Source organism: Chaetodon trifascialis, chromosome 11 (genome assembly GCF_039877785.1).
Source record: "Chaetodon trifascialis isolate fChaTrf1 chromosome 11, fChaTrf1.hap1, whole genome shotgun sequence".
NCBI lineage: Eukaryota > Metazoa > Chordata > Actinopteri > Chaetodontiformes > Chaetodontidae > Chaetodon > Chaetodon trifascialis.
Window position 1 is genome coordinate 15938280 of NC_092066.1, and position 24095 is coordinate 15962374.

At 44.4% G+C, this 24095-nt stretch overlaps 1 protein-coding gene across 4 annotated transcripts; it reads right to left on the reverse strand.

Annotated features, from left to right (window-relative positions):
* Positions 1–950: 950 nt before the first annotated feature.
* Positions 951–22556, reverse strand: LOC139338364 (rap guanine nucleotide exchange factor 4-like). Of its 4 annotated transcripts, none has more exons than XM_070973290.1 (30): positions 22195–22556; positions 17820–17962; positions 17313–17401; positions 15954–16100; positions 11983–12055; positions 11740–11795; positions 10362–10468; positions 10146–10267; positions 9723–9906; positions 9391–9475; positions 8868–8928; positions 7941–8017; positions 7225–7371; positions 6761–6855; positions 6576–6661; positions 5923–6001; positions 5221–5371; positions 5049–5137; positions 4920–4947; positions 4745–4820; positions 4495–4641; positions 4144–4241; positions 3861–3986; positions 3454–3632; positions 3260–3350; positions 3110–3160; positions 2618–2705; positions 2445–2509; positions 2297–2351; positions 951–2199 (listed from the first exon to the last, which is right to left on the reverse strand). In XM_070973290.1, the coding sequence occupies exons 1-30, from the start codon at positions 22260–22262 to the stop codon at positions 2072–2074; spliced, it is 2991 nt and encodes a 996-aa protein (XP_070829391.1). In that variant the 5' UTR covers positions 22263–22556; the 3' UTR covers positions 951–2071. The 4 variants fall into 4 exon arrangements, 3 of the variants coding, with proteins under 3 accessions (XP_070829391.1, XP_070829392.1, XP_070829393.1); XM_070973291.1 differs by having other exon boundaries at positions 5221–5382; positions 5934–6001; positions 22195–22335; XM_070973292.1 differs by lacking the exons at positions 15954–16100; positions 17313–17401; positions 17820–17962; positions 22195–22556 and adding an exon at positions 12922–13184.
* Positions 22557–24095: the final 1539 nt, after the last annotated feature.

Sequence of the window (24095 nt, forward strand, 5' to 3'; positions counted from 1 at the left end):
AATCAGTTAGCAACAAGGTTGACTGCCACAGATAGCTTAAAGCCATCTTTCACACACACGGCATCTAAAAACACACACTGGAGACACCAGGCAGCGTGTTAGTCAGCCTGACAGGAATGACCCAGTGACACCATCAAGCAAGATAGCCCCGCTGACATCACTGAGCAGGGACAGGTGAGATCAGCTCAGGGAAGTTAGGGCACTTCTCGGTCGTTGACGGTAATCAAGCAGGAGAGGAGACTTAATGGTGATTCACTGGTTAAATAAAACATGACGGCTTGCAGCTCCCAGAAGCTGCAGTGAATCACTACACGCCATAGTGTAGAAGTGTTGGTTAAAATGAACAACAGCATTTGAATTTTAATCGTGTGTTCAGGTTAGCGCTGCAGAACCAAATTCAGAGGGGTTCTTCCTCTGGGGACATGAGCCCAGTAATCAGCCAGTTACACAATAAATTATCTTCTCTGCAAGTGTTCAACATTCAAGTTCAAAAATCTGCATCAAATGTTGTTACTGTCCATGAACTTGGTTTGTTGAGTGCAGAGTGATGATTCAGGCCACACCTGGCTGCAGATGAAAGGTCATGTGATGACCTTAAATGGACAGAGATCCTCAGGGCGGCATGAGTCAGTGCTGCAGCTTAATTCGCTCAGATCTAGCACTGTGCCAGCACTTGTGCACAATACAACCTATTTCTCATCCTCACGTCTTTCTCATTTTAAATTTCTAGTCATGAATAGATGGAGGGGGAAGAGGTAACATCAGAAGACCACATCCAGAAGTTAACTTATTCAAATAACAAAAAAAAAAAAAGTTCCATGATTTTCTGTTGTGCTTGGTGAAATTTGGGGCAACTCCAAGTGACGTCTAGTGCTCTGGATTTTAAAGGCATTGCCATCCGTCGTCTCCCCACCACTTGCAGAAACACATTTTGAAATCAAATGGTGAGCACTGTTAAATTAGCTATTTTTATTTACAAGGCAGACCACACATACAGTACAGTTACAGGCTGCTCTGGGGAAAGCCAGCCTCACAGCAGTTCTCGACACACACCATCACATCAAAAGCTCCTGAGATCAAAGGAAAATGAATGACACTTGTCAAGAACACGCTCAAGATCTACACCCACATATATAAAAGTAAAGTTACACGGACTGATCACGACTGGTAGAGATGAGAGTTCCCCTCACAGAAGAAGTTGCCTTTAGACTCCACATGTTGGATCAGTGTTTCCAAATCAAACAATCTGATTACACAGCTGACCTCAGACCAGATCGTACCAAGAAACTTCAACTAGAATAATTCTTGAGGAGTTGTGCTCCGATGCAAAAATAAAAGATAATACTTCAGTGACAGATCTGAACACTTTTTGCAATAACATTAGGGCTTTAATCTAATACTGTTTAGTAGTTTTGACGTGTCTGACTAATTAAAAGACACTCACATTTACCTAAAGGACATCAAATCCTAAAGATTTTCAAAGACTTGAATATAATCATTATGAAGTAAATAAGTACTTTCAGATTTCCTATTTATTTGTATACTCAACAGGGAGAATGAAGAGTCTAGGTTACTATGGTTTATGGAGTTTTCTGTCTATGAGCGGGACCGTCAGGAGAGTAAGGTTTGCTTTACAGGCAGGTACAGTAATATATTGTAAACTAGGGCTCGTTTGGGGTAGCACAACATTACAGGACACTCCGATAGAAATCCACTGTATAGAACACAAAGCCTATGAAGTTCAGTCATGCAGGATAGTGATTCCAGTTCTATACATTACAGTTCTATCTAACAGGTCCCAGACAGTAACAGCTAGTACGGTTAAAACCCTCAGAGACACAGCGACGAGAGAGCTGCTGAACACTTTCTGTCCAGGAAGAAGAGGCTTTTAATGGCACAGTAGAAGTCCTTGATCCAGAATGGTCCACAATAGTGCTGAAGTCATTGACGGTTGTGATTTGCTACTGAACGACCTGTTGTGTTGAGTTATTTGATCCAGGTAATGGTTGTGGAGTGTGTTTTTTTTATGCTAACGTCACAGAGAAGGCGATGGTGGTGGAAGATCTGGAGCTCATGTTCGCCGAGGCTCCATCCTGTAGGAGAGCTGCGTCAGCGCCCTCTGGTTGTCGATCACGCAGAGCTTCCTAACGTAACCCCGTACCTCCGCTTGATTTTTGTTGGGCTGGCATATGTCGGGATCTGACGCAGCAAGAGAGGGAACAGAAAAAATATGATTGGGAGGACGTGTGTGAGGCCAGCATGTAAATGTGTGCTGATGAGTAAAGAGCAGACTTACTGAAGGGTTGGCTTCTACAGTGCCTCACTTGGCGAATTGTGTTAGCTATAATACGCTGAATAGAGAAGAACACAAGTGTGAGTGAGTGACACATAAAACACACCAATAACATGATTCATTTGCCCTTTCAGTGTGCACAGAAACTCACCATTTTCTCAAAATTGACCATACTGTCAATGAAGGTCTTGTTGCCCTCATGTGTAAATGTCATATCTGGAAACAAAAGAAAAAATCAATTTAATGACAGCCATGTTCCTCCCAGAGTTCATTCCCATGTGATAGAGTGCCCGAGGTCTCCTCTGTCCTCCACATGAGTCGTACCTTTGAGAAGGAGGGGCATGAAGGGGATGATTGGCGGTTCCAGTTTGGTGACAGTGAGTCGGTAGGACCGGTGGTTTCTTGATGGGTCCTGGTACCAAACATACAAACTGTCAACGTTTCGGACATTCGGATGTTCAGATAAGCCAAATTACCCCCCAGATAAGACACTTTCTTAATTACTCATAGCTGTATAGCTGGTGGTGGAATGAATTCTGCTTTTACATTAATGCATGAGTAATAGTAATGTACTGATATAATACATAACGGCCATTTTTCTGCACTGAGTGTGTTTAATTTTATTACTTTACTAAAGTTGTACTTAAGTAACATTTTAACTGCCACACCTTTGCTTGTAACCAAGTATTTTCACAGTGAGATATTAGTACTTGGGTTCTTCCTTCTCCACTGCTCAATATATATTTTTTTATCTATCATCTATAGATTTGCTGCTACTCCATGCTATGGTGGTGAACAGAATTTCAGGCAACTCACCATCATACTCTCAAACTCCGCATAGAACTTCTTAAACTTGGTGGGGAGTTTCTGGCAGGAAAAACAGAAGATTTCAGTGTCGTACTTTTGCAATAGTGGAATACACTCAAGGTTCACTGAAGAGCTAGATGTACATTAGACTGAGTTTACCTCCCACGTCTGGCTCAGTCTGCTGACAGCAGGGTTGCTCATCCCCATGATGATGGCAAAGAATGAATTCAGGTTCTTAAACTCCCGACAGCTACGGACAAATATAAACACACAAGACATAATGCAAATGCAACTAAAGAAGAAGCATGTATATGATAACGTCTTCATCACAGTCCCCTGCAGGTCCTACTCACTGCGCAGCTATCTTGATGAACTTCTTGAGGAGCTGGACTCTCTTGCTGAGCTGTCCGCAGAGGCAGACCTCAGTGACCACCCACAGCTGAACCTGGTTGAACCTGCGCAGAAACAGGTCCAGATTGGCCGTGGTTCTCCTGAAGCTCTGCCGGCCAAACGTGTGGTAGAGCAGCTCATGCTGCAGAGAGGAGGGAGGTGACGTTAGGGGGAGCAGGTTTAGAGTTAATCCAGCTGACAGGTCCTGCCACCTTGCATCTATCAAGCTTTACTCCTGCAGGGGTTTCCTTGTGAAAAATCATGCAGCAACAAAAGTCTAAAATAAGGCTCTTTGCAACAGTGTACACGCTTGTACCAGATCATAGTCTTATCCTGAATTGTTTTTAGCCTGTGTGTGTGTGCGTGCTACCTCATGCACACAGCTGAAGAGCTCCCAGTCAAACATGGTCATCTGGTAAGCCAGGTCCTTAGAGCTCATCAGCTCAAAAGTTGACATAGAGCCTGCAGAGGGACCCTCCTGGTCCGGAAGAGGGGTCTGACACATGTACACAGATGCACACATTTGTGCATATTCATACACATATTTAAAAAAAATGGCACAGGTTCACACACATAGACAGAGTGTGATAGGCATTACTGTAAATCCGTTTCATTAAAGCTTCAGAAGTTCAGGGGAAACACTCATCTCTTACCAGACTGTTGAGCTGGTCCCGAGGACAAGCAAATAATCTCCCGTTGATGCTCAGAGAAGAAAACGCTGAGACGTCATTCGGCTTGATGATTAATTTCTCTGTGAGAAAAATGGAGATCGTTGAGTCTTCATCACCACACAGATCGGTCCCAACACTTACTTAAAGACAACAGCCAAGTTGGAGACCATTACTTTCACGCTCATTTAGCAAACTCTAAATCCTGCTTGCTGCATATGCAGTGTACATGGTATACACCCAGCTGACAGAATGTGTGCTGGGTCTGATCATCTGCAAGAAGCCACTGAAGTGACTGATAATCTGCCTGTTGTCAGAATCAACCTGTATTCTTACCACCAGAAGAGCTGAGGTGGACCAACAGGAGCTCATCGGTGGTGCCAAGTTTGTCGGCCACAGCGCTGATCACTTCTCTTCCCGTCGCTGCCACGGCAACCCGGATAGTCGTGTATGTGTGATCACCGCAGTACACCTTCAATAGGACTAATACACACACACGCAGATATAATACTGAAATGATGAATATTTGTTGGTGTGATGGCTGCACTGCAGGAAAGGTCAACAATCCACATTCACATCAACTTACTGTCATCTTGGTTCCTAATGGGCTGTTTCTTCTGCAGCCTCTCCTCTCCATTGCTAAACTGTCTTATTAGGGTTTTCTATTGGATTGGACACAAGACAGTAGTCAGCATCCGTATCACCATGATGAATGCAAAATGTAATGAAAACTTTTGTTCAAAACAATAGTCTGGACTTACCTTTTTTGAAGATTTGGCTTCTTCTGAACTACAAAATGTAAAAAGTGTAGAAAAACAAACCACAATGAAGAGAGCTGGTCCACAAAGCATCACAGTGAAAGTTTGACATCCACAAGCTGGGAAACATACTGCAATTTGACGACTTTCTCCAGGTCAGGAACCAAGTCTTTCAAAGCTCTCAACGTCCGAGAATCATTTGATAAACTCCCATACAACTCCTGCAGAGGAAGAACCACACTCAGACCGTGCATATAATCAGTGTTATGTTATTTACTCATATTTGAAAGCTTGCTTTGGTCACCTCAAGGAACGAGATTGCAGCAGGCTCCTCCTGTAGCATGTATGTGAGTGTGTTAGCCCAGCGCAGGGCCAGAATGACAGCCCTCCTCTTACTGTTGAGCGCATACTCCAACTTGTCCTGTTCAGGGCCAGGCGGAGATGCCGCATGGTAGGTGCACACAAGGTTAAAGAGAAATACAATGACGCGGATCTTACATTTCTGGCAGACAGCAATATCTCAAAAGCTGTACACCCACAGCTTGAATCTAAACGAACCGTCACTGCTGCTAGATACATATTTTTATGCACAACCCCAATTTATACCCAATCATGATACTATCACCTGTTACCAATGAGCCTGTTTAACCTGTGGAATGTTGTGAGGAAACACAACTAAATGCAATACATAGTTAAACCTTATTACTGCATCCTAGGTATCAGATCGGGGTACAATCATCAGTGGAGCAGTGGTAAAGCACAAGCAGCTGAACACATGCACCACAATGACTAAGACAATAAGAAAAGACCTTCTTGGCCGGGATTGCAACTTCTTACTACGGTGTGAAGGGAGGTGTGCACCCGGTGAGCAGTTCATTAGTGCTGGACAGTCAACTGCTGCTTCAGCACTTCCATAAGCAGAACCACTAAGTTGGACAGTCCAAGATGCTGTCAGTAGGACTGTGCAACAAACAACAGATGTGTCAACAACAGGCAGAAAGGATATTGTGCCATGAGTAGAGGGCACAGCTGGCTGTTGGGCATGAAGACGCAGTGCATGAGGACAAAATCATCCACTGCTGGGTCTAACAGATGGGAGGAAAAACACAGCAAGAGGGAAGAGAATGAGACGGGAAAGGAAGGGAATCAAGAGGGTCAAAAGGTGAACTGTGAAAATACCATCGTCATTAATCCATTTATCTTGCTTAACTCCATCCTTCCATCAGTCATTACAATGCATTTAATAGTGTGTGGACCATCCATCCATCCATTTTCTATACCGCCTATCCCTTTCAGGGTTGCGGGGGGGCTGGAGCCTATCCCAGCTTCAATGGGTGAGAGGCGGGGTACACCCTGGTCGCCAGCCGATTGCAGGGCAACATGCAAAGACAGACACCTAGGGGGCAATTTAGAGTCACCAATCAACCTAATGAGCATGTTTTTGGTCTGTGGGAGGAAGCCGGAGTACCCGGAGAGAACCCACGCATGCACGGGAAGAACATGCAAACTTCACACAGAAAGGCCCCGCCCAGGAATCGAACCGGCAACCTTCTTGCTGTGAGGCACGCGCACTACCTGCTTGCGCCACCGTGCCGCCCAGTGTGTGGACCATATCTGGTAAACATCTATTGTATCATATATTTATTTCTATTCAGCAACCTGGTTCATTGTGATGTATGTCCATTCTCATGGTCTCCAGGAAGTGCTCGAGAATCTTCTCCGGTGTTCCTGATATCACAGTGTACCTGCGAAAAAGGTGAGATGATGTGAAGAGCTTCATTTAAAAAAGTTCACTTTTGAGGGTCACACAGAGAGATATACATTCTACTGTTCGTCACACATACTTGATGCTTCCCAGGGTGGAGGCGCGGGGACTCTTTTCTAACACCAGCACAGGTTGTTCATGCTCTTTCAAGCGCACCGTGTTGGCTTCCACATCCTGTAAATACAAGACAAGATGCATGGACAACACCTGTAATATCACTCCATGTGAAATGTACGTGTGGCTTTATAAATGCAATACAACTCCTCTGCCAGAGGAGGGAGACAAACGTCATAGACAAGCTGCATCACCTGGCAAATAGTGCAGTGTGATGCTTCAGACAGCCCAAATGAATGAATTCAGACAGTGCTGAGTGGACAACATCTGACTTTCAGGTTTTTATCCTTTTACTTATCTGTGACTTTGTGAATGTACGTTGCTAATAACAGTATTTGTCACAGTTTGGACCAAAGGCAGTAATATGGTGCTGATGTGGCGGCACTTGTACCCCATCAGAGGACAAGTGTTCATCTCTCATTGGCTTACCCTGAGTATCCTGTTGAAGTCTTCCTTGTCCACACGAAGGAAGTGGCAGTTGTCCTCTCTCAGGACAATGGAGGCAGCACGAGGTGAATCTGTAACCAGGGCCAACTTCCCAAAGTCATCACCCTCGTGGAGTGTACACACCACACCCTACAACACACACACACATGCATGAATGCACATATAAACAAAAAAGCTCCGAGACACAAACAAGCTCAGACACAAACACAGTTTACAAGTCATTTTAAGCCCTGAAGGGAAATCTGAAAGGAGCAGGAGAACTCAGGACAGGGATGAATCATCTGCACGTGCGTGTGCAGAGTGCACGTGTGTATGTACATGTGTGATCAACGTGTATGCACGCATATAAGCAATGTAGAGGACATCTGCCAGTACAGTGCTTGTAAATCAGCGTGTAGTGTGAAATGTGCGTACAATCCCCTTAAGACATTTAATCACAGTGATGAGTCATGGTGAGCTGGGCAGAGTTTGCCAAACTCCACTGCTGGTGTTTCCCAGCCCCACAGGGCAGACACTGCTGCTCCGCTCCATGCAGACATGATCAGCTACACATTTTAATCCATTACTTTCAGATGAAGTACAGTATCACCCAATGAAGCAGAACGCTATCACAATGCTCAGGTCTCAAACAAACAAACATAAGCATGTAGGTGGATGAATGCGTTCAAGCAAGCGTGCGCACACACACACACACACACCTTGCCATAGATAACCACGTTGACGGAGCCCTTCTGGATGATGTACCATGATGTGCCCTCCTCTCCTTGGTTGAACACTGGAAGATAAAGTGGACAAACAGTGGGACGTGAGGCGAGAGCTGCAATTTGCATCCAAATGCATCCTGCTCCTCCTTGGAGTTACAATGCAGTCAAATCTGAACACACTGAACACATGATAGACATAATTTTAGATTACACTTCGAGAGGATATCAATTCAATTCAATTCAATTCAATTCAATTCAATTCAATTTTATTTATTTGTATAGCGCCAAATCACAACAGAAGTTGTCTCAGGACACTTTCCATATAGAGCTGGTACAGACCAAGCTCTTTTATCTACAAAGAAACCAACAATTCCTGGTTATATCATCATCTCCAATGCCCAACTCCAGGACATTTTGAAGTTTTCTTCAGTACCAAAGCAATCCAGTGATAGCTGTCTACACATCCATGGGTTAATTGCAAACAGGAGCTGCTAATTCAGCATAGTTTTAATAGTGCCAAAGTTGCCAAAATGTAATGCAACATTATTCTTAGTCTTTCCATCCCCCAACATCTCAGAATTGTTCAAGTATAGTTCCAAAATTTACAGTGTAATTATGCCTCAAATCAAAGTGATAAATAAGAACAGTATACTTAGTCCATTAAATTGACCTTTATTTGATGTTGCACTATCAATGTTTCTTTGACAGTAAAAAGCCTCATCAACATGGTTCTTATATTCCTGGAACAGTGACACTCGTCCATCAACATGCAGGTATTTGCCTTGTGTTGAAAACCAGGGAGTAGATGGAGGGTGTTGGGGGGTGCAGTGGTCTATATGGGGGGGCCACAGTGTGAAAGACTTTAAAACATGCGCTATATACACAAACGAGAATGCATTCTGGGACAAAGTGAAGACTCACACACTGTTCCAGCTTTTGCATGCGACTCAAAGATCACGACGCTCGCCAGTTCCCTCTTCACCTGCAAACCAGAGCATACTGTTTTATTTAGATGCACTGCAGAAACATGTGAGAGAACAGAAAAATGCACAGTTCAGGGTGTTTCTGGATTATTTAAATTGACCCTGGAGTCCTAACAGTCATCATCATGAGAATTTTAAGTTGCTGATGAATACCACTTAAATGGAAAAAGAATTTAAGCCCATTGTTTGTGAACCACTTAATGAGCATGAAAACAACAAAAACACTTCTAGAGCCATTACAGCCTTCAGGACTCCTCCACATGGTGAATGCTTGCAACACACAGCAGAATGGTATAAAATTGTGTCCAATTACACTGCTGAGAGAAAGGTTGACAGTGACTGCAGCTTCTGCCTGTGGTCTTAAAACCAAAAAGACCGTAGAAAGTGGCTCTGTAGAATTAACGGCTCTTCTCCGAAACCTGTGCTGTCCCTTTAAAAGAAAAGTGGACTGGCTGACTCACGGTGTTGGAGAGGTGAGCTAAGGCCTTGATGTGAAGCAGCTCATCATAGATGATCTCGAGGTCATCCCCTGTCCTCTGACCAGGCCTGCAGACACACAGAGGTTAGTCAGAATGAGCTCAACATGAAGATTTCATGCATGCAAAAAACAGTGATGACGCATGCTAATGCTAAAAGAACATGACTGTTTTGAAAGTAGTGCTGTTAGTGTATTACAGTATGTTGGTGTGGGCTCACACATCATAAGCATAACTGAAACAAGAAAAAATGGTGAAATGGTTGAATACGTTTTTTTGTTTTTTTTTAATTTTTATTATCATTGGTCATTACTGACGATTTCCTGAGGATCATGCGCAGCAGTGCGTCTGGGCCAATCTGAGCGAGGAAGAGAATGGTCTCTGGCAGCTCCTCCTCACTCTCCCTCTTCTCCTCCTCGCTAGGCAACGGCGTGTCCTCCTCCTCATCGTCAAGAAAGCGGTAGAACAGGTATTTGTCCTGAAAACCCAGCTCCTGGTCCACTGAGTCAAAAGACAGCAGTGAACACATTTTCAGCAACCAAAGTTGTTTTCTTCTCTCAGAACTAAATTTCAGACGTCTCCTTTGAAGGGTATGAATTTGAGATTCAATCTATATTTTATGTTGCTGCTTCAAAACTTCTAATTAATTTCCACATTGGTATTCACACTGACACTGCAGCGCATGGAATGAGACTAAACAGCACACACTATATGAAATCAAGAGAGAAAGACTTAGTTACCGTGGTTGAGCACCCCTTCTTCTAGTAGAGCCTGCCACATCCCAACAGCATGGGACCGTGTGAGAACACAGGCACTCTGCAGCACCAACCAATCCACCAGCTCTGTGCCGACACAGCATTGTCTGCAATGCAAACATACCACTAAAGTGCACTGAATTTTCCTAAAGCTGTTGCATGCATTTTCACAGCTGGAACTGTAGACAAACATACTCTTACCTGTACGTCTTGAGGTGGTACTTCCTGTCTCGGATCATGTGTGGGGCTCTGGACAGGATGGCGTTGCGGAGAACCTTCCCCGCTCTCTGCAGCTTCTCTGAGGGAATCTACAGAACGCACAGGAACACCAGGTTAGTTTAGTGAACTGATTGTGTGCCATGATCCAAAAGTCAGTAGTTGGGATCCTGCCGCCAGGCTGTAACATTTATACAGACAAAGGCAAGAGAAATAGCAATCTGAGACCACGTTCTGAAGAGAAGAAAACCAAAATGCTATGCTATCAGTTGGTCCTGAACATGGACAAACGCACTCCAGTATTTACACTGTAGACTGACTACAATAATGGCTTACATCACAATACCCAGGTCAGATAATATTACCAGGTTAAACAGCGTATGTGCAAATAAAACCAATAAACTCTTCAGTAAAATAGCGGGAAAATACCAATAAACCAACAATAAGATTGATAATTTTGACCTTTAACCATGAGTTTGATTGACATGCTGCAAGGGATGCATGCAAATGTCAGTAACATACAATACAGCACTACATAGCAGTCATACCAGTAAAAGTGTATCAAAACACTCAGTGCACACATACAAGCGAACACATCCTACACAGATCACACCTGCCCCTTACAAACAGAGGAGAAGGACAGATGTGTGTACGCGCACACAGCTGCTGGAGAAAACAACAAAGCAAGGCATGCTAATTGGGCAGATGGGACCTTTATTCTGTGTGCATGCATTAGCTAGCATTAGCATAACTACAGAGGATCACAGCTGTGAGTCATCACTTGTCTTGTCTCTGAACACACACACACACACACACACACACACACACACACACACACACACACACACACACACACACACACACACACACACACACACACCCCTCCAAATTCATTCTGGTACTCTGCTTCATTCACAAACATGAAAGTATGCAGCAGCGCACAATTTTACGACACTGTGGTCCAGTTTACTGTCTTCTCTCGACACTCTACAGTGTTGTGTTCTTGTTTTTCGGACAGTAACCTTCATTTGAAATAACAGTGACAGCATTTTTTCAAACATTAAAATCAATCATCTACTGGCCGGCTCTTTCTTGCACAACCCACCATGCTCTGTGCACACACATCTTCTGACACGAGTAGTGAGGCAAAGAAGAATCTAAGACAAGCTAAGGCTGCCTGGGACACACAGTATATTGGTTGTGAGTTTGGTTCATTCATGCTTTGTGTGCCGCGAGGAAGGACACAGCACCCTGAAACGCGTTGGCAGAGTTCATTTAAAAGATTGAGTTGAACTTTTTTCGCATTTCCCGTACAAATCCAAGACATTTGGGTTCCAAGCAGTGATCTGCAGAGAGTGTTTACCTTGTTGTGAGCTTTGTTCACAGAGTCTGAGTTCATGTTGTCTTTGTCTGTGAGTCCTGAGGAGGAAAAACTGTTGTCAGGCTGACCAAAATGAAGCTGAGTTACAATATTTATCATTATATATATATGATGTCAGTAATTTAACATATTACCAACATTTACAGTGTTTCTTTGTGTGTGTGTGTGTGTGTGTGTGTGTGTGTGTGTGTGTGTGTGTGTGTCTCTCTCTCTCGCTCTACTCACTGTCATTGTTGGATCCACTCTCCATAGCTCCATAAGGAGGGGCCAACAGTCCAGCCAAGCTCTGACGATACTTCTACAGAACAAACCGCACACAAGCGCACATCAGAATTGACTGATTGACAAAAATGTACACCTCTGTTATTGTGATCTTTTAGAAGACATCACCTATTAAACATCAAAACCCATTACTCATCACACACACACACACACACACACACACACACACACACACACACACACACACAGTGTTACTTTCAAGCACACACACTGCAAGTGCCCCTCAAAACAAAGCCCTTTGTACAACCAAGATCATTTACATGCAGAACAACTAACATTATATAACACACACACACACACACACACACACACACACACACACACACACACACACACACACACACACACACACACACACGCGCACACACACACACACACACACACACACACACACACACACACAACAGCAGCAGCAGCAGCAGCATTCAAACCAAGGTTAATGAGACTGTACAGATGCTGCTCTTACAGCTGTTACAAACAATAAACTGTGTTTGCATCTCTACAGCAGGGACACTGAAATACACACAGCAGGTCATTTTGAATGTGCCATTGCTCTTCTGCAACCTATGCCCTCTGAGGACTTCTCTGAACACACACGCACACACACACACTGAGGGAGAGACAGCGGGAGTATCTGTTTGACCTAAAGTCACAAAGTCAATGTCTCTCTTGCACACAAACACACACACACACACACACACACACACACACACACACACACACACAACCAAACAAACATTGCAAAACAATTTCTGGAAGTTTAAGTTACATTTTGTGAAAAGACAGCAGAAGTAAATAGAAGGACACATGACAGAGAAACATGATTTAGCACACACGCACAGCACAGAGTACACAGTCATACAGTGGAGGAGTCAGACTCACCTGAGGTAACACACTCAGCTGCCTAATACTGGAGGGACTGAAACCCCAGAGAGCTGCCCTCTGCTCCTTTACAACTCACACACAAGCCACCGGATAGCATCCTGCTCAAAACAAGCTGCTCTCCTCCTTTCTTCCTCCCCTCTCTCTCACACACAGTCACCCCAGTGTCTTTCTAAGTCTCTCGCTCCCCCTCTCTCGCCGCGATCGAGCCAACAACCGAGCCACTTTCTCTCACAGGTTACCACGGTGATCTGAGTCTCTGTGCTGCTGAGCTACTCTAGTGGAGGAGGAGAGAGAGGGAGGGGGAGAGAAGAGAAAGGAAGCAAGAAAGGAGTAGTGAGGGTGAGGACGCAGGGAGGGAGGGAGAGGGGGGAAAGGAAGGCGGCTGGCAAAAGACACAACGTGGCCAATAATGGAGAGAGGAAGTGGGCAAGAGAGAAGTAGAGCAGGTGAAAGGGACAGAGGAGCAAATGAGGGTAGAAAAAGAAAGTAAGAGAGACTTACTGCAGGCCAAGCAGCCACCCACTGTTTGGTAACCTGTATGTTTACACATATCTGGCAGAAACTACAAGTGCTTCACGCTTACACCCCGTTAATTCATCTCACTTTCACTGGCTGTTAGAATTATGGAGCGGCGCTTCTTTTTGTCTTTCATCTTTTCATCAAACACATGACTGCATTCATCCTGCAGCTTTCTAGTCCTTGCCACACACAAGCACATGCACACAAATTAGTCCATGCATACACAAACACACACACACATTAAACACAAAGATCCTTTTACTACGAGCTGAATAAGATTCAAAAGAGGACGACCGCGGGCGATGGCTTCTGCTTCATGTCTGCTGTCCTAAAATAGACAGCAGAGAGGAAGACTGAGTGCACTTAGTTGACAAACAAACACACTACAAGCCTGATAATAAGACGCTACACATGCTGTAATAACCAATTACTGTCTTATCGCACTTTGATATGTTCCTGTGTCATGAAATGGACATATCATGTTTCAGTAAATCCAATTTCATCTCGTAATAATAAAACTGAAGAGGCCATTATTTTTTTCATAAATGCAACAATGAATAGACAAATGTGTTTTATACTGATGCAGAGAGCAGAAAAGCCATCAAACAGCATTTATTTTCAGAGAAATCACTTTTTGTCAACAGGGTTGTGAAAAACAGTGGGCACAGTCATATTCATGTTTGTTTCATGACAAGACTGCTGTGAATTTTTAACCCACGTGTAACACATGGAAAAGAAAACCACATTCTCAAAACCTAAATCTTTGGCATGTGCAAAATGCTGCATGTAATTAAAAACATATTAAGATGACACCTAAAAGAGTATTCCATCGATTTAGAATTGCACGCCTATAACACTGTCACACTCACAATGGACAGTTTTTTTGCAGCAGCAGCAGCAAACCAGAGATATCCTCCTTTTATTCACAATTTCTATGTCCTCATCGAGACCAGGTGGCTACGATAACCACAATGCAACACCAACTGCTGACTGATCCATCGGAGTTATGTAATGTTAGTAGCAGCTTAGGTCAGTAAAATACCTGATAAATCCACCCAACTACATCTGAAGTCAAAAGTGCTCTTAAATGAGTAAATGTCCTTCAGCTGGATTTCACATCAGATTTTGGGGTGGTGAAGAGACCACTGAACATCTTTCTATAATCTGAGCTTGACCTCTGACCTCAATGTGAACAAAAACAAGTATAAAGTTACGTTTGGGGGAAAAAAAAAGAAACGTCCTTTAAAAATTAGAAGTACTCAAGCAATAATCAATATGTGGGAAAACAGAAAAAATAGACAGAAAAAATAAATAAAGAAGAAAAAGAAAAAAATGGGACCTTTTGGATTGGACTATGTAAAATAGAAGATTACAACCCGACCAAACAGCCGGGCGCACACTTGTAGCCTTCAGGTGGCAACTCTGAAGCTTCAGCAAACCGATCCGCTGCTCTGCCAGGACTTCCTCTGTAAGAGGACCCAGCGAATGGAGAGAGGCCGAAAGAAACGCAGCTACTACAACGCCAACTCTGACCAGGAGATGCCAGACCAAAGTGCTGATTCTTCCAGTTTGTATGATACAGTGTCAGTTTGCAATATCTGATGCATCTGCTGACGGTGAGCTTTTATATTCTGAACATGACTCATCTAAGAGACTCCATACTACAGTGTCATTGACTTTTCCCCTCTCAGGTGTGATACACGGTGATATGTTTTATTGATGGAAGTTATATCTGCAATACACCAGTATTACCCACAGTGTATGACCTTTTCATGCTTAAGCACAAACGGAAAGATCAATGCCGTCTTTGCATTTTCATTTGATTCGTATCTACTGCAAGTGAATCCTACTGATATCACCAACAGAGAGTGGACCCCAGATCCTTCTTGGCAATAAATGTGTTGCGATGTTTTCGATATTTAGGTATTATATTATATTTAGGTTATTTGGGATATTTAGGTTTTACTTTCACTCTTCATAGGAATCAGCTATTTTGACTCTTCATACTGACAGAGCAGTAAAAGCACAGGTGTAAATAATATGTTAGTCATTAGAATGGAAAATGAATGAAAAGACCCATTAATGGTATTAATTGCAATTACAATTAATGGTATTAATTACATCTGAAGTAACCTGTCAAAATATCTGAAGAATAAAAGGCAGTTTAAGTACATTTTGGGCTGAATTTAGAATTTATTCAAGCATAAAGGCCGAGAAAGCTCTGAAAACACTGTCTGTCTGTCTGTCTGCCTGTCTGTCTGTCACCTGAGGTGTGTGTCTAATAGGTGGAACGGAGAGGCACCGCTATGGCGGACAGCCCTCTTGTGGTTAAAGGCACAATGACAATGGCAGGTTGTCTGAAAAAGAGACAAACTCTCTCCAAGACGGAAACCTTTAGGGATGCTACCAAGTCAGAGTTCATGCTGAATCATGTGGTTCCAGCTCGCACTCACACATACACACAGCAGAGCAGCTCATATGCTTGTTAAAACCCTCTCTTTGACTCTCACCTCCCAGAGACTCTTGAACTCCCTCTGCTCGATACGGAGCAGCTCGCTGGTCTCTCTGCTGACAATGGTCGCGTGGCGTGGTGTGTTGTCCAGGATGGACTCCCCGAACGCTGTCCCGATCCCCAGTGTACAGATAGTGACTGCATCCTGCTCACAAACACAACAGATTTGTTTAAATGGCTGCTTTTAGAGATTAAATGTGCAAGAGCCAGTAGGTTTAAAGGCTGGAATAAGTCCAAAAGAGTCCTACCATACAGTAAATTGCCCAATTGTGACACTGCTAGGGCTGCAACTAAGGATTATTTTCATAATAAACTCATCTTGTGATTAGAGATTTTTCAATTAATCATTTGATCTATATTAACAACAGAAAAGCTTGATGTGATGTCACCAAAGTAACAAAAAAGAAACATCCAAAGGTTTGCTTCATAAAAATGGACAGACAGGAAGAGCAGACAGATAAATATATGGTAATTAATGCAAATAAATTCAAATACGAGGGGCGAGTAAACGGAGTCTCCTGTAAGGAAAATATCTCAGGGTGCTGGATATAATTGGACACTGGAGGCGAGCAAACACACACACACACACACACACACACACACACACACACACACACACACACACACACACACACACACACACACACACACACACACATATATATACCCAGGCCATCCACTGATTTAGACAAATATTCCACATTCTATGGAAACCTTTCCAGCTGTCCAAACTGACATTTCAAATATAGCCACAGAAACTAGGCCAGCAATGGCACTTTAGGGCTACATACATAAAAAGGACATTTCACAATGGAGGGGCTTCTTATCTCTGTCTTTAACCGGGAACAAATCCCCTCTCTCCCTCTTCTCTCCCACATGTCATTCTTCTCCTCTATATGTACGGGATAAACCTATTTCCACACTGTGGCGTAAAGGGCATAACAAGTAGCAGAAAGCACCGCTCCCAGAGGACTTGTTTTCTGTGCTGTGGCAGCTTTGCTCTGGCATAGTTAAGCAGGGAGACATGAGCTAATGTACTAGAACAATGTCAGCATTGAAGAAAGTCATGCAGGGCCAGCTCTCTCAAATGAGGTGCACTTGTGGAGCATCTGGATCTCGACAGACGAGGCTACGATAAAAGTAGCACAAGAGGGAGCAGGGGAATGGCAACTGTGAAAAATCGTCACAGAAATAGAAGCAAATTACAGAACGAGCCGCGTAGTGTCTGTGATTCAAGCTTCAATTCATTATTCAGCCATTCATTTGTGATTCAAATGATTTACGCACACAGCAGCACAAGTGAAACTGAGAGAGTTTTTATGTATGAAGCTCTAATCTGATTCGAAGCTGATCTTACCTGGTGGTTGGCAGTTTCTGACACTTTAACGTCCAGGGAGCCAGACAGGACAGCATACCAGCTGGTGCCTATGTCTCCCTGTCGAAACACTGCAGACAGTAAAATGCATTAAACAAGGTAGATTTCACTCAGTGGACATACAGCAGATCCATGTGTTCATAAAAACATATGCTGCCATTCTCTAATACTAAAGAAAGCCATTATGACACTCTTATGGCTCTGAATAATGCAGTAACCATATTTACAGCCACAAGAGACATCAAAGGTGCTCACATCCATTTCTAATGAATGTGTTAAAAAGGCTTGCATTATTTGTAAGCAGAGAGGTGTGTGCACATGAATTTAAATTATCAGAGTACGTCATAGCTCAGACAGCAAAGGGATCTTCTTCATATAACTGTATACGCTGCATAATGACGCTTCACTACAGAGAGCCCGTCTGAAGCATGTACTGCTGCACACAAAATCATAACTGTGTTTGTGTGTGTGTGCATGGACAGTACATACAAGTGATGCCCTTCTCCAGGCATTCGTAGAAGGCACAGGCACAGATCTGCAGTAAGAGCGGAGGTGGGAACCTATGGAAGGCTTTGACCTCTCTCAGTCTGGTCAATATAATGTCCACATCCTCTCCCGAGCGCTCCGAGGGCCTGCGCACAAAACAATTCATCCAGTCTAACATTAGCTGTTAAAGAACCACATCAGCATTAATTCATGTTTTGGCCTATTAACTGCAAAACTATGTTGCACGAAATGATTAACTGCAGGATGTAACTTGTTCAGCGCGATGGATTATCTATCCCGAGTGAGTCCATTTCTGCATAGAGAGTAAGAAAATCAATCAAGAACCTACAGTGTGCTTTGGAAAGCGGTTGGCAATGTTAAATATTTGCAATTAGCAGCTAATGGACTAAAACATGAAAAATCGGTGGTATTCTCCCAAGATGAAAGGCAGCGCTAGTGTTTTAGCATTATCTGTGCATTTGTGTGAATGCGTGTGTGCGAGCGCGTCTATGTGAGCGCGCTGCTCCATTGTTCAGCCTCATGTCTTAGCGATAACAGTGGAGAGCTGCAGGCGTTACTTCTCTCAGCTCAGACCCCCCACAGGGTGTTGATGTAAGATCTCATTTGTACTGCTGCTATTTCTAATACGCTTAAATCTGAGCGCGCGCGCGCACACACACGCACACACAGGCATTGTTGGACATCTACACGTGCGCACAGACACCAGAACACACAGAAGTTTGATCTGAGAGCTTAAACATTCTGCTCGGCGACGCCGTGGTGAAAAACTACAAAGCTGAAACATCTCAGAGTAACACACACTGCAGTTAGTGCCATTCATTCACAGTTTTTCCTCTGCTAGTGACTCATCCTGCACGTGTGTGTGTGTGTGTGTGTGTGTGTTCAGACAGAATAGCTAATGCACTGTGGGCTTCTTCCTTCACAGACGAGAGGCTATCTATCCCCTCTCCTCCTTCAGTTCCATCCTGTTCCCTCGCTCCCAGCTTTACCGTCTTTGTCTGCCTCCACTAAACATTTCTCTTATCTCCATCCATTTTTCCTCCTCTCTCAAGACTTGCCCGTTTCTCTCAGGAACATGGTAGGCGAGGTGGAAAAGAACAAATGGCTCCTTTCTTCTTTACGGTACCAATTTCCTCCTAACCATTACTGGCAAATTCATGTTTCCCTCCATCCATTAAGCCCCGCACTAACACACCCGCACTCACTATGCCTCCATTATTATCCCTTCATTTCTGCTGTGCAAGCTCACAGGCAGCGATGACTCCCCCTTTTACCCACACGCACACGTACATACAGGGATAAACACATATATTTGTGTCCCCGGGCTGTAGTAGATTGTTCTCCGTACCCGGGACGGTGCTCCCACATAAACACAGACTTAGCCTAAAGGGATGCACTGCACAACACATCTTTCCAGTCCCACAGCATCTGCCATCAGCTCAGGATATTACAAACGGGTCTTTTCCATCTCTCTCTCTGTCTTTTTAGCCCTTTTTTGTCTGAGTCATCCTCCCATCATCTGTCCACTGTCTGCAGATTGGCCCTTGGTGTTCAGACGGAGCATCATATCCCAGTGTGGGCTGGGTTAATGGTTTAGACAGGTGGACTCCCACGCACTGCAACAGGGAGAGACAGGGCGAGCTCTGCGGGGTTGAATGGGTAATACCAGCATCACCCTTCACCTATCTGTCTACAGTGAAACTATTAAGACACATCAGTTATAATCCCCTGGTTAAATCCTTGCTCCCTCTGTCTTTCTCTTTTCCTGTTGTCCTGTGCTTGCTCGCTCCCTGCCTGTCCACAGGAATCTTCCTCCCCTGTTAGCATGAGATGGATGCGACCTGAGAGCTGTTCACCTGATCGTACTCGCCCTCCATCCCCCTTTTCTCTCCTCCTTGACTTCTCCCTTTCTCAGCCTTTTCCCTCCCCACTTCATGTCAGCAGAGATCTCAGCTTTCAACCAGAAATTATAGCCACACACACGCACATACATACAGAATCTACTAATCGGCCAGCATGACACACTGAGGAGAAAATTGAGAGACGCCAGAAGGTTCTGCAGATTGTTTCTGGAAACATCCATCTGGAAAAAATCTCTGTTTCCATACAAAATAAATCATAGGTTGATTTATGGCAGCCAACCAAAATGTCAGACAGCCTCAGCACAAACAGATTTCCCGAGCTGGCAGATTAATGCGTTACTGTTGCAGAGTCTCTTTAATTGTATGTACACAGCTCTCTCGGCACCCATCTGCATCACCGGTGACGACCTGAGATCCTGTAAAAAACGCTGAATATTAATCAGCATAAACACAGCTCAGTTTACGATTTATCAGCGACACATTACCCATCAAATTACTCATCCAGCCTGAACATATTTGAAAATCAGCCTTCACACTGTCAAATTAACCTGGATGATGATGTATGTATGAGACAACAGGTCTGACTTAGAGGACTCTGTCTTGAACTTATTGTTGTCCACGTCATCTGAAAGTCGTCATCTCGTCACAGTGCTCTGTGCATCTATTTCCTCTGCAGCAGAGGAACATTAAACTTCATCTGGCATCAGGACCGGTGCTGTGTTTGTGTTGACTGGTCCGTCTATTACCTGCCCGGGGAAACACTGAACAAAACAAATCTGATCTTATCTCACACACTTCACACTCACTGCCAATAAATGTCTCTGGACAGATATATTAGAGACAGTCATATCTTACCCTCTGTCTTTGTTTTTCCTTCCCCCTCTCCCCCGCCTCTCACTCTCCACTTGCTCACATCAACAGTTACTCTAGATGAAAGCTGCCCAACACACCCGCTCACACACACACACACACACACACACACACACACACACACACACACACACACACACACACACACACACACACTCTCTGTCGGATATTGATTGAATAAAGAGGTGCATAGCTGAGGAGCACTGAGTGCTCTGCAATAAGATCCTGTCCAGGCTAATATCACGATGTAAGCTACTACTGCACATTGACTGCATTATGTTTAAGGTATTCAGCACTGTGGTGTGCTGTTTGGTGGATGTTTTTTGTTTTTTTTTCCTTTCTCGTCAACACCAGATTGACAATCGTTTTAGTAGTGTAAGGATCACACCTTTGTATTCTATACAACTGTCCCCATTTTACAAGAAATTCACTACACACTAAACAACTGGGCAACTAACTGATTAATCAACAAAAAACATTCTGATTTCAACTATTTTTTGAGCAAAAAGACATCACCTTGGGCTCTGGAGGGCTATGCTGTGCATTGTTCACTGTTTTCTGACATTTTGCAGACCAAAGAATCAGCCAACTAATCAAGAAAATAATCAGCAGATTAACACAATGTGAAAATAAAATGTGACTGCAGCCCTACACTTAATTACCTCAAAATATACCAGCACATTGTCTTTATATCGTGCATCAGTCTTCTTACAGGTGTGGATGCCAAGACAAGATGGTAGCTTCTGGTTGCCAATGGTAACGTGAGGATGTGTCATAGAGAGGTGTGTACAGTATGTGTGGGTGTAGGAGCTGTGGGGTGCATGTCTCCTACACCACTGTTTGTTTTAGGTGTGAGGTGTATCAGTAATTAGTGTATAGGCTGCCATTTCATCTTGTTTATTTATTCAAGCCCACTCCCTTGGATACTATGCCTGTTCTGGCACAGTATGCTTGCAGCATGAGACCTTGAATGTTCACTGGGCAGACACAGCGTGGACTGAAAGGTCTGCTAAACCCAGCAGCTTCTGGCTTGTTCAATGAGGGAAAGACTTGTTCATAAACATGCTGTAAATTGGCTGCTCAGTTACCCTAACATGCCCATTCAGAGCAAATACAGCCTGAACTGCAGCAGCGTTGTGACAAACACGGAGGGGGGGGAAGCAATACACTGACCTGCTGCTAATCCTCATTTCCAGGAAATCACCAACATACACGCCATGGTAGTATTTTAAAAATGTATGGCCGTTTGATTGAAGCGGACAGACATCAACCATGTGCGTCCTTCCTGCCACCTATCGCAGCTCACGCAGTGCAGAGACATCCCTGTCAACCTCGAAGCCACCAACGCCTTTCAGACCGAGCGCACACAAAAACATGAATCTTTCAGACAACAGGGTGGATATTGTGATGCTCTCCAGCTTTAAGCATCCCTGGATGAGGCGCGTATATTCAGTGGAAATGACAGCAGCCGTGCTAAATGGCCACAATAAGGCGTATCGTGCTATTATTGCACACTCACACACTGCACACGCAGCGATCGCCGGTTGACGCGGGTGATTGAAAGAGAAAACCGCTGCGTGGGGGATACGCGGCGTGGACGTGTCGCGGAGTGTGTATTCACCCACCTTTTATCCAGGCAGCAGATCCACTCCGCCGACGGAGAGGAGTTGGGGGACGTCTGCACCGCGACCATCTTCCCCGGCCGTGTGGCGGTGAGCGCTGCGATGCTACCGGAGGAGGCTTCCCGGTTGTCGGTGGTCGTTAATGAATGTGAGCTCCGGCTGCGCCCCCTCCCCGCCCCACTGCTTCGAGCTGCCTCACACAACTGTGTGCTGCTGCTGCTGCTGCTGCCGCCCTCATCGTGGCATGTAGATGACTTGTGTCAGGCTGCCTTTATGGGCTTTTTGTAGGACAGCTGGAGGGCTCACAGACAGCAGCGGGACACACTGCAGTGCGATGCTGGGAGACACAAACAAACATTGGGACTGAGTATATCAATATGTCACTTGTTGGCCTACTATAGGACATAATGAGCACAGTGTCAGGCTTGCTGTGTACAGTCAGTAAGATCATTTGAGGGAGGCAACATCAACTAGCTATATGATGAAATATTAATCAAGTATGTGGCAATACTCTGGAGGTGAGACTAATATAAAGGATATTTACTTCAGTGGTGTGTACATGGGTGGGGGGTGCAGCGCAGGGCAGGTCAGGACAAGTGCCCCTGGAGTGATTCTGTACTTGTACAAATGCCCCAGGTCAGTGCAGGTGCTGCTCCAGTCTGACGTTAGGGGAAAACATCCCATAAAGCTACGAACTGGGCTCCTTCAGAGTGCGTTGGAATGCAACTTTCATTTTCCAGTGAGCTGCTTGTCTCACAAAAGTGCTTACACACTCATCGCCAATGAGGCAGCGTCTTGTTTTGCAAATGATTGTCGCTCATAAATTTGCAGTCCTACAGGGCTCTGGCATGCCCAGGCCTGGGTCTTATGTATGGCGATGTTCATGTTGAGGAAACTTATCACATGTTGCAATTTAATGCTCACATGTTGCAAATTTGCTTACATTGGTCCCCAGTAGGACCAAGGAGTACTTCTACATAACTATGGGGATTCTTGAAAATGCAAAAATCAGAGCAGTGCACGCCACAGTGAAAGCTGGACATCCCCGCGTGCAGAAAAGGACCATAATGGCTCACATGATGATCAGGTGGGTAAATGACCCACCCATTCACATCATGACTCACCCATTAACACCCATTGACCCCATTAACGCCATGACTCTTGTGACCCTAACGACTCATATAGCTGGGCGGTCAGTGATCCTGCAAGAGGATAAATGCCTGGGACTCCCCACCAGACAGTTAGAAGTGAAGAAGCCTCTTGGATGAGAGGCCAAACGTCTAAGCAAGTCCAGCTGTCTTGATACAAGACACTGAACTGTTCAGTAATTTCTATTTTTTCACATTCTTGACCAAAGTATCATAATGATAGGTGGGATAAAAAAGGAGGAGAGGAGCCAAATCATAACAATGTCTGTATTAAGTCATTCATATAAATAAACATGACATAAACAAGCTGGATATGGAGGCTTTGATGTGCAGAAATAAAGATGCTGTGGCCTTGAAGGACGCCTCGTGTGAAACGGTGTATGAACAAGTAACAAAGCAGTGTTAGTTAATCTTGTTTTGTGATGAGTGAGAGGCAGCAGCAGAGATGCAGCCCATCACCAGGATGACCGCAGCCACCGCAGCAAAGGGAGGGAGGGTGGGTAGGGTGGGTGGGAGGGAGGGAGGGCGGATGAGGAGGAGCAGGGAGCAGCAGCACTGCCTAAAGCCATGTCCCATGTATACGTGAACACAGGGAGCGGAGAGAGAACAGAAGATGCACCGTTATTCTGTGTTCAGTGTCTGCTCTGTAAAAGCACGGCAGGTCTTATAGAAAGAGGAGGGCGAGAAACATGAGACATAAGACTCGGGGGAGGCAGGAGAATCACTGTCGCGTCTCAAACTCCTCCAACTTACACC